The sequence below is a fragment of the Podarcis vaucheri genome, assembly GCF_965113315.1.
Source record: "Podarcis vaucheri genome assembly, chromosome: 9".
Lineage (NCBI taxonomy): Eukaryota > Metazoa > Chordata > Lepidosauria > Squamata > Lacertidae > Podarcis > Podarcis vaucheri.
In genome coordinates this window covers 23,546,853-23,557,752 of record NC_138767.1, presented here as the reverse complement: position 1 = coordinate 23,557,752, position 10,900 = coordinate 23,546,853, and the positions used below count along the sequence as shown (strand labels likewise).

The 10,900-nt window shown below is 43.9% G+C and overlaps 1 protein-coding gene across 1 annotated transcript; it reads left to right on the top strand.

Moving 5' to 3' along the window:
* The first annotated feature begins 172 nt into the window (after positions 1 to 172).
* CXXC4 (CXXC finger protein 4) lies at positions 173 to 3,503 on the top strand. The gene has a single exon (XM_082237015.1). The coding sequence runs from the start codon at positions 195 to 197 to the stop codon at positions 1,500 to 1,502; it is 1,308 nt and encodes a 435-aa protein (XP_082093141.1). The 5' UTR covers positions 173 to 194; the 3' UTR covers positions 1,503 to 3,503.
* The last annotated feature ends 7,397 nt before the right edge of the window (positions 3,504 to 10,900 follow it).

Sequence of the window (10,900 nt, the reverse complement as noted above, 5' to 3'; positions counted from 1 at the left end):
CCCCGACGGCTCCCGTGGCCCTCCTCCCCGCCCTGCCCTTCCCTCCCCTGGCCCTCCCCGGCCCCCCCTTCCTCTCCTCGCCCCCTCCCCCCTCCTCCTCCTCCTCGTCGTCCTCCTCCTTCCCGCCCACCCTGTTGCCCCAGGCCCACCCGCACCCCCACCCCCACCCCCACCACCCCCACCCCCTGGGCACCATGAACACCAACGTGTGCGTGGAGACGGGGCCCACCGCCGAGGCGCCGGGCCTGCCCAAGGAGAACCACCTGCCCGACGGCGCCCTCAACAGCCTTGTGGATTACAACTCGGAGATGGAGAGGTACCGCTCCTTCGCCACCTTCTACAAGACCAACGGCGGCGCCTTCCCGCAGGCGGCCAAGATCGCGCGCATCACCACCCCCATCTTCCCCAGCGCCGCCGCCGCCGCCGCTGCGCGCATCGGCATGTCGCCCTGGAACTGCGACACGGCCACGGCCGCCGCCGCCACCGCCATGCTGTGGGGCAGCGGCGCGGGCGGCGGCGGCGCGGGCGTCGGAGGCCCCGCCAACCCGGCGGCGGCCGTGGCCGGCGGCGTGGCGGCCCGCAAAGCCGCCGCCGCCGCTGCCGCCTCCTCCGCGGCCGCAGCCGCCGCCGCTGCAGCCGCCGTGGTGTCGTCGTCGGTGTCGTCGGTGTCGTCGTCGTCGCTGCACGCCGCCGGCCGGAGCGGCGGCGGGGGGGCCGGAGCCAGCGGGCTGCACCACCGCGGCGACTCCCAGCAGCGCCTAGGCAAGCCGGGCTGCGCGCCGGCCGAGCAGGCCTCGTTGCAAATGGCCAACAACAACTTCCTCTCCACCTTGGCGCCCGAGCACTGCAGACCTTTGGCGGGCGAATGCATGAACAAGCTCAAATGCGGCGCCGCCGAAGCGGAGATAATGAATCTCCCCGAGCGCGTGGGGACTTTTTCCGCTATCCCGGCTTTAGGGGGCATCTCATTACCTCCCGGGGTCATCGTCATGACAGCCCTGCACTCCCCCGCCGCAGCCTCCGCAGCCGTCACAGACAGCGCGTTTCAAATTGCCAATCTGGCAGACTGCCCGCAGAGCCATTCCTCCTCCTCGTCGTCCTCCTCCTCCCTGGGAGCCGCCGGAGGAGGAGGAGGAGGCGGAGGGGGAGGCGGAGGAGGAGGAGGAGGCGGGGGAGGAGGAGGTGGAGGCGGAGGAGGGGCAGGCAACCCTGCCAAGAAGAAGAGGAAAAGGTGCGGGGTGTGCGTGCCCTGCAAGAGGCTCATCAACTGTGGCGTGTGCAGCAGTTGCAGGAACCGCAAAACGGGACACCAGATCTGCAAATTTAGGAAATGTGAAGAGCTAAAGAAAAAACCTGGCACTTCGCTAGAGGTCAGAGGCGATGATTTCTTTCTTCCCAGCCTGCCGCCGTCCCTCGTGAACCCCCTTCCCCCGCCGCTCCAGTGCTTCTTGTCTAGTTTCAAGATGCAGCACCCCTTCTCTGAAGCATCCTTCAGGTTGTGAGGAGGTGGGGAGAGAGAGAGAGAGACCCCCCCTGCCTTCTCTCCCTCGGCCCTGCTTGGGCCTCTCCACACACACAACACAGGCGCAAGCCAGCCCCCCAGGTCCCCAGCCACTGGTTTTTGGATCGCCCAGGAACCCAGCTTGTCAAAAATAGGGTGGCAGGTCCCCTGGAATAAATCTATGGCAGGGGACTTTGAGGGATTTTGTCCCGCTTTTCGTTTATTTTTCTTTTCTTTTGGTCCTGTGGAAAAGGGGAAATAAAATAAAATAAGGGTGGTAGCGGGTGGAACCAGGAAGCCCCCTAACTTTTGTTATGTGGAAATGAAAAGAGAAAAGTCTGACATAATCATTTAACATCAGAGAAAAGGATTTTTTTTATATATTAAAAAATCATTATATGAAGATAAAAAAAAAGAGAGAAACACTTCTACACAAGTTGAGCTTATTACACTATAAATTGATCTGAACAAATCCTGTATATTTTTTCTGTTGCTATAAAGAGTTCTGTCTGGTGACATGTAAACTATTTTTTACTTATGTGAAACCAATGGTGAAGGGTGAATCCTTTGAAAACCTGAAATATTTTTTAATGCACATGAAGCATTTATTTTTTAGTTTTGAATTGTGGCCATTTGGAGGGACCCTCCCCTATTGTGTGTGTGTGTGTGTGTGTGCTGTGTGGGTTTTGTTTCATTTGGAGGTTAGGGCAAAAAACCTTTTTTTTTTTTAAGTTGACCCCCAATTTTACCATTGTCATCAGTTCGGAACAAATTAATAGCTAGCTGATTTTTTAGGATGGCTCTTTAGGGGTGACTTGGTGTTAATCAGATGCAAGGAACCTTTGGTGGTAAAGGTAAAGCAGCTGGTGAATTGGGCTAAGAATAACATACTTTTTTTGCAATGCATCCTTACCAAAAAAAATTATCCCTTTTGTGGTATGTTTTACAATTTGATAAAAGTACATCTATGACTGAAGTTATTATGTGTGATTGAAATGTATATACATTTATTTTTAAAAAGAATATTGTCCTCAGAATTGACAATGTATCACAAAGCTGTAAAAGACAAGTTTCCCAGTTTGGTAGACAACACAAAAACAACAGCCAAGAGGGGATGTTGTGGAAATTGCAGTTCATGTATTTAGTCTAGCAGAAAGGGGTGTGGGAAGGAAAAAAAAAATGTGTAAAATGACTAATGGTATTATTTTTAGATGGAGGAAAACAAGAGGAAAGACTTGTAATCATATTTAAACCCCTGTCATTATTAAAATTATAGTGTTGCTGGTTAGATGAACATATCGGAAGAGACTGTGTGTGGCTGGGGAGAGCTGAAATGGTACCAAAAGTTCTTTATAGGCTGAGAGATGTAAAGCAGGGATGAGAAACCTGTGGCCTGAGCAGGGTCAATGGCCAGGTAAGATGGGAGACCTGTAGCTCAACAACACCTTGCAAGGCCACAGGTTCCCCAGTCTTGATGTGAAGTCACCCAAATTAGGAACTTGGTGAGACTCGCAACTGTGACCAACAGGAGTTCTATAAATGGATACATTTCACTGGCATTAAATGTTACCACTAAGTTAAAAGTTCTCATTTAAAAAAACAACCAACTAACACATGATGACTTTTTTTTCCTTTGCCCTTTGCAAGATTGAACTATCCTTTTGGAAAGTTTAATAACTCAGGCTGCAATCCCGTGCACACTTTCCTGAGAGTAAGCCCCATTGAACGCAGTGGACCTTACCTCCGCATAAACATGCATAGATTGCATTTGTCATTCCTTCTTCATTTCCCATTGCTGCTTATTGTGCATATATGATAAATGGATGTCACATCAATGCAACACACTCTGTGGATTACGCTTCAGATGGTAGAAATCAGTTGTATATAGATTTGCCTGTTATTTTTGGTTGCAAATGCACTCCTGTTTATTTCATAGAACATTTCAAAGAATGTATATTGTGATTTTTACAATAAACGGTAAATGCTGGATTTGAACACTAAACCATAACCAAAAATAATTTATTTTTCTCTTCCTGGTGGCAGTAAATGTAATATTTGCAATTCTGTGATACTTCTCCGTAGACAATGTGCCCCCCCCATTCAGTTAGTTTAGTTATGTCTTTGGTAAGGCTGCAGTCCTAAGCACATTTACTCAGGAGTATGCAACATTGAAAACCATGGGACTTACTTTAGAGTAAACCTAGGGAAGAGAGGGCTGAAGGTCCCATTCAGATTAGTTGGAAAACTTTGGTAATGATTGAAGTCCCATTGCATTAAACTGATAGGGAATCTAATCGTATGCATGTTAACTTCGAAGTATATCCCACTATGTTCAGTGGGGCTTATTCCTAAGTAAGTGTGCATAGGCATTGTGGCCCTAGCAATGAACTAAATGGTTGTCTTGGCAAATGCATGTTTCCAAACCCATATTTTCTAAAATAATGGGAATGTTGGAGGTAAGGAAAGAGGTGCTTAACCCTTCCTAAACCAGCAGATTTTTGCCTGCAAATACCCTCACCCTGGTTAAGAGAAAGCTGCTTAGGACACAATGGAAGGGGATTTGGCAGCAAAATGTGAAGACATAAGCACTTCTTCCTATCCTCTAGTTTTCCTTACATTCCTACAAAAGTGTTGCGAGGTTGGAGACACAGGGTAGGGGCTTCAGGATTCATTCATGCATACGTTGCATCTGAACATTTTTGCTGGGCTGAGGCCAGGTCTGCTTTCAACAAGTCTGCAATCTTTTGTAAAGCAGCTTGTTTTGTGAACTTTTCCTAAACTTTATAGCCCCACCCCAAGTGCTCAGAAATAAGCCCCAATGAATTTAGTTGGCTTTGCTTCCTAGCAACGATGCTCAAAACTATACCATAAAGTACGGTTGTAATGTAGCTTTGGGGATGTAAATCCTGCAGGATTATTGATCTGTCCAATCAATGAGGCAGTGGGTGGAAACTGATTTATGAATGAAGATTTGGCAGGTGTCTCTAGGTACATTTGATGAACTCTCTGTTTGCCGGACAAAGCAAGCCCTGTACCTTCAAAAATTGCCCAAGCATGTCATATGAGATCATTGCATATTAAAACTGCTTAATAGCTATGGCTAGTAAAAAATGCATGGGTTTATTAGTACTTCCTTAACTTTTGTTGTTGTTGCTTGTCTCCTATTGACACACACACTGTGCTGTTACACCTGAACTAGAAGAAAGGAACCACCCCCTTCAAACTAGTTACCAATAGTCATTCACTTCTGTGGATTGTAGCCATTCAGTTGCAAAGGATATCATTGCATGTGACTAATATCCATATAGGCACATTACTTGTCAGTTTAAATCGACTCATTTTCTGTTTGAATTAGGTCCACTATTTCCCCCCCTTATTTCTCCTTTCCCCTTCTTTCCCCCCTTTTTGTTTTAATTGGATAATAAAGAGTGACAGCATGACTGCTTAAAGCTCATGTGCAGCAACACGGGTCTGGTTGTAAGGCAACCAGCTGGAAGCATGTCAGAGACTGACAGGGCCTACAGGACTGAACTGACGCCTCCACAGCGGTTGCAGGTGGGTGAGAATAGTCTCCCCGCTGAACTGGCTTCTCAGGCTAAGATTGGCTCATGGTGTCTGCCAATCAATGCTTGGGCCAGCGGTGAATCGCTGCAGTCTTGACGGGTTGCTGTCTGAAAGGAGGCAGAAAAAGTAGGGCTCTTCAGTTCTGTTGTGTATTTTGAAAAAGCCCTGAATGGTGTTTCCCAGTTAGCACAAAATGCATCCTACCTTGCCCAGAAAACCTGGACATGCATGAAATGGAAGCTACAAACAATGTACCCCACCCTCCAGTCAAACTTCTTCCTCCCCTGCTTTTTCTCCTTTGTATTAATAGAACTTGATTTTAATACAGTTACAGCTCCAAGCCAAATGCTCTGGTGTGCAAGCAGAGACTTTGGTGTACAAAGAGAACTATCTGAGAGGAAGGATTTCTTATTCACTTCAATAAACTCTGGATATTTTGCTCACATAAGTCTTTTGCATCTATGAAATGGTCCCCAGCTCTAAAGCAGGGATAGGGAACCTCTGGTCCTCCAGGTGTTGTTGGACTCCAAATCTCATCATCCTTGGCCATTGGCCATGCCAGCTGGAGCTGATGGGGAATTGAATTCCCACAACATCTGGAGGGTTACAGATTCCCCATTCCTGCTTTAAGCTTGCTGAGTTTAGGATTGGAGCAATGAAGTTCAACACTGCTTCGCATTTGCATCAGCATGTTTTCCTGGGACATGGAAACATTGACAATATAGCATGTTTTGTGACACTGTGCTATGGTATACCTTCTAAAGGTATGCAGGAGAAGCAAGTCTTGGGGCTTCTCTTAAAGCCTTTTACCCCTCTCTTTTAATATGCAAATAAGTCCACAAAAGTTTGTAACCACTTTAATTTGTGTTGCTAGCCACATACCTGGACAATTCATTTGCCCATTGTTTACACATACCAGGACAAGTCACTTGTGTTAGTGGAAGAAATCAACTCTCTTGTTCACAGAAAAAGATACTGTTGGTCACATGGAGGCATTTCATATAGCCACAAGAAGATCAAAAAGTTTCCATCTTCAGATCTGTGTATTTTATGCATGACCCATAAGCTTTTGAAGAAAGAGTTGCCTCCGTGTGTGTGTGTGTGTGTGTGTGTGTGTGTGTGTACACACACACACACACACAGTCTGATTTCATTTTTCTTAATAAATCTCACCCAAAGAGCACTTAGTGACTGAGTGATTTTTAAAAATGTAACATAATAATATGAAAATTTCAGTGCATGCAATTAATAGTAGCAAATGCATAAAATAAGATTGATGTCATGTAGAGCCCTGTGTATTCACACCCATCCACAGCGTTCATTTAGATTTACGGTATGTTTAAAAAGGCATAATCATTATTTATCCAGAGAGACTACTTATTTGCCTCCCATTAGTGTACATTAATATAATTTCTACTGTAAATTATAGACTAAGGGGCATGGCCAACATTGCCTCTCTCACACTTTGAAAAATCAAAGGGTCTGCTTCCACTTCATTTTGATTGCCATTATTTTACATTTTGCCCAATGTTACTGATGTTACCAATAAGACACCCACATTTGCCCCATTTTGCTTTCAAAACCCATTCCTGTAGTATAGGGCAAAGACAGGCAATCAGGATTTGAGCCTTAATGTTTCAAAACAGATTCTTGAACAAAATGATTATGGTCATATTAAACCTCCATGTTGTTAAATATCTAATTTTGGTTATTAAAATTTTCACTATGGCAATTTATTCCAAGTATTAAATCTTTTTTAAGGGTTCTAAACACACTAAAAAAGTAAGCTCCATGATAACTTCCAAATATAGGAATCAATGGGACTGAACTTCCAAGCCAGGATATGGCCTCGCTTCAGAGTGCATGACCACAGTTTTTTGTTTTTATTAACATTGAGGAACATAACTGCTTTTATTTATACCAGCGAGGTATTTGAAAATGAGTTGACTGAGAACCAGAAACTGACCTACTGACTGAAAGAAAGTAGCAGCAGTCTCTGACCCTTAAAAATGTAGCATCATTTGCTGTAGCCACTAGGGAGGGGAAAGGTCCTGTAGCTGGTGTTACACTGTCTGCTCCTTGTTTTTCTGGGGAGTGGGAAGGTTGTTAATGCAACTCCACTGAGCTCTGTGGATAGGGATCAATTAGGAAGAGTCTCAGAGGGGATATTTCCCCCTTTTGCCTTTCAGTAGCTGTAGATTGCATTCTGTGATGGCAATCAGCTGTGCAGGGAGATTATGGGAGACGAAAATGGAACAGGCTGCTAACATGATTAGGGTAGCTAACTGGAAATCAGCAGAAAAGCTGGTCTGCTTTCTGGCTGCTAGACTGTGCCACAGGGAGAAAAATATTCAGCCAACACACCTGTATTTGTTTGGTGTTCTGCCTTGATTTGTGCTACTTGAAACCATGTAAAAAGGCAAGTCACTGGAACATAGGGCCTCCTGTTCAGCCTCATATTCCAACATTTTTAGATCATTCCTGTTAGTGAAAGTTTCATTATGGCAGAATGTGCTGCTGTATTGGCCGGATTCTACCCAATTGGGAGGTACTTCCAGATGACTAGGTTATTGAACAATCACCCTCATTTGTTTGTAGGGCATTTAGATGACACTGCCTGTTTAATAAGCATTCACTCTGATTTGTTTGCGGGGAGGCTAGACGATGTTCTGTCAAAGCATTTCTCCATCATTTTTCTTCTTGCAAAAAGTTATTTTTGGGAAACAGGTTGGTTGCGTAAGAACTCCCATGCAACTATAATGGTAGAGTCTGTCTAACATGCCCATAGCTCAGCTGGTAGACTGGTAGACTCTTAATCTCAGGGTTGTGGGTTCAAGTCCCTTTGGGGCAAAATATGCCATCACTGCATGGGGGGGGGGACTAGATGACCCTCAATGTACCTTGCAACTCTATGATTCTAGGAATTTGCTGGTTTGTGATTGGATCCCACCTGGAAATAGTGACAGCCTGGAAATGCCCTTGGTATTCCTCATGGAATGAAAAAATATAACTCAAAACAGGTGTGGTGAACCTGTGGCCCTCTAGATAATGTGGGACTCCAACTCCCATCAGCCATGCTGGCTGGGGCTGATGGGTGTTAGAATTCAGCAACATTTAGGGGGCTACATACTTGACCTAAAATGCATGTACCTAAGCTGTTGTAGAGTTAAGTGTTTTGTCTGCCAATTGCTAAACCAAACATGGATTGGTGTATGTTTGGGCTCCCCTCCCTTAAATTGGGTACTTGTCGTCACAAATTTCATTGCGAGCAGAGGCAGGGTTTTGTTTTATAAACCACCCAAGTTTCATTTTTGTACTCTGCCTCTGTATTGTGTACAATACGTCTGTTAAAATAGTGTGTGGATCCTGAATTAATAAGCAGACTGCAGCCATTTGCGCTCACACTAGAGCTGTGCATCTCCCTACTTTCAAGGCATATTTTCTGAAATAATGAAGCAATGCCTGTGGCAATTAATGTGATGTTTGTCTCCCTCCTGAATTTAATGGGAACTGAATTCACCCTAAACTTTGACTGCTACCCAGCTTCATCAGATTTATTATATCTTTTCATGGAACCACTGGATTTTCATTTGTGAACTTGAGATTTCTTTTGAGTTTGGTGTGTGTGTGTGGGGGGGAATTCAAGAGGTTTTAAATATTGTCATGGGAGTCACTGTGCACCTGGCAATGTCAGACCAATGGATTAAGCAGCAGGATCAGATCTAGAGTCTTTTTGCTGATCAGCTGTTCTAATGGCCCCTTGATCTTTAAAACCCTTAGAGGACTTGATATCCTCTTAAAGACAGCTGAAATTTAATCCCCTCCATTCAGTTTTCTCTTTTCTCACCAATTCCTACACATGATATTTTTCAACAAATAAAAGCAAACCACGAAAAATACAATGCAGCATGTATAGTTGTGGGTGCATGTACTGTGTATGCATTAGTGATTATAAGTAGGTGTGCAACATGGAAACTTGCCCCCAACAAACCTCTTTGAAGTGTAAAGGAATTTCTATAAGAGTAGTTTTGTTTTGTTCTGTTCAGTCTCAGTTAATGTGGATGGAGTTCCTTTGGGTTTGTGCACAGAAAAATGCCAAACTCAGAAGGCAATCCAATTTATATACCGGTATATATGAATGTAGATAAGTCCAGAAAAGTTGCTAGCCCACAACAATTTTTAGTAGCTTATCTGCTGGCACATCTGTTAATCAACTGTCGTACATAAATGCCCTGAAAGAAGGAAGACAACTCCCTCCCAATTCATGAAATATTTGAAACACATGCTGAAATTAAATGGATTTTCAGTAGACTACTTTTATAAACTGCAAGCATCCTTCATCCCATTTCAGTAAAACTTCAGAGACTGCTCAATTGTTCTATAAGCTCATGTCTAATTTGAAAATGTATTATGTACTACCCAAAGTTTAAGTTTACATGTGAATTTAGATTCTTAGGGGGGGGGGGAGGGAAAGACTCTATAAACTAGTTTTGTTTCAAAATGTTTGTCCAGTTCCCCACCATTCTCCATCAGTTATTGAGAAAAGTAATTGCATTTTGAAATTGTCAAAGGGAGAGAGGAAACATGAGTGAAATTCTTGTGAGGTGGCTGAGGGGCTTTTGTGAGTGTCCTTTCTGCAAGTTCTCTAATGATCTGCACTACTATGCTGTCTTCCTGGGTGCCCACACTTTGGTCAAAGCTCAGGAGAAGACACCATTAGAAAACCACTCTTAAGGTCGGGAAATGTGGGCAGCTGGGAAGACTTCAGAGCACTGGGTGGGTGAAGGTTTAATGGAAGAAAATATACACCTCGCAACAAGCAGGTATGCTCAAAATCCCTTACCTGCTGAAATTCTAAAGGAATTTTAATGCCCCCCAGGAATGAAGCAGAAAAGTGGAAGCACTTTTGCAGGGGAAGAAAACCTTATCAAGCAATCAGAGGACAAATTCTGGCACAACACTATTTTAAGCAGTCCGCTGACTGGGTTAGGGTTCAACAATGGATCCAGCATGGCATACAGAGTGCCCCTTCACTATTATAAAATACGATGGTTGAGGAGGATTGTTTAGTGACTCAGACAGTAAATATTATAATATAAAATCTGTTAAACACAATCTGTTCTTGCAGTTTCTGTGTGGTGCGCTGTTACGTGTTTTGAGTCTCTGTCCCGCACCACATTTTAAATTATAATTTTAAACAGTTTAGATTAAGAAGCAACTGATATCAGACTAGCTTTAATCAAGTTTGATTTTTTGTGTGTGTTTTTTAAAAAGCATTTTCAAACTTTGCATATATTCAAACTTTGTCGGATATGTTGCTGTGTTCTTAAACTTTAATATAAATTTAACATTTGGTTCCATTCTGTAGTCCTGGATGATAGCTTTTGCACCAGAGCTGAAATGCCTTTAGACATACTTCTGGACCATAGCTATTACAAGAACAAACATAATTTTATCCTGGACCTATGCGCTCACTGCATCCCCTTTCTTCTGCCATTTGTGGCCATGAGCAGGAGATTGGAAGCTTCTACTTCCATTTTAAATTAACTGCAGTTTAGCATGTTTCCTGAACCCTAAATTGTGGTAACTTTTAACTATGGTTAGTTGAAGCAAGCTAGTGACATAACTAAGGATTTAACCTTGAATTGCTTCAACAAACCATTGTAAAGATAAACCATGGTTTGTTGAGTTTTGGATGACACAAGAAGTTGCTTTTAGTTTTAAGAATAAGTGAAAGCTTCTGAATAGATTCTTCCAACTGTACCAAAGGAGGGGAAGGAGGCCAGGCTTGTTCTTATAAGGCTAAACTATGTTTTTCTGCTGTCTGAATGAGAC

Excerpts from the sequence above, each read along its gene's own strand:
- CXXC4 (XM_082237015.1), top strand. The coding sequence starts at position 195 with ATGAACACCAACGTGTGCGTGGAGACGGGGCCCACCGCCGAGGCGCCG.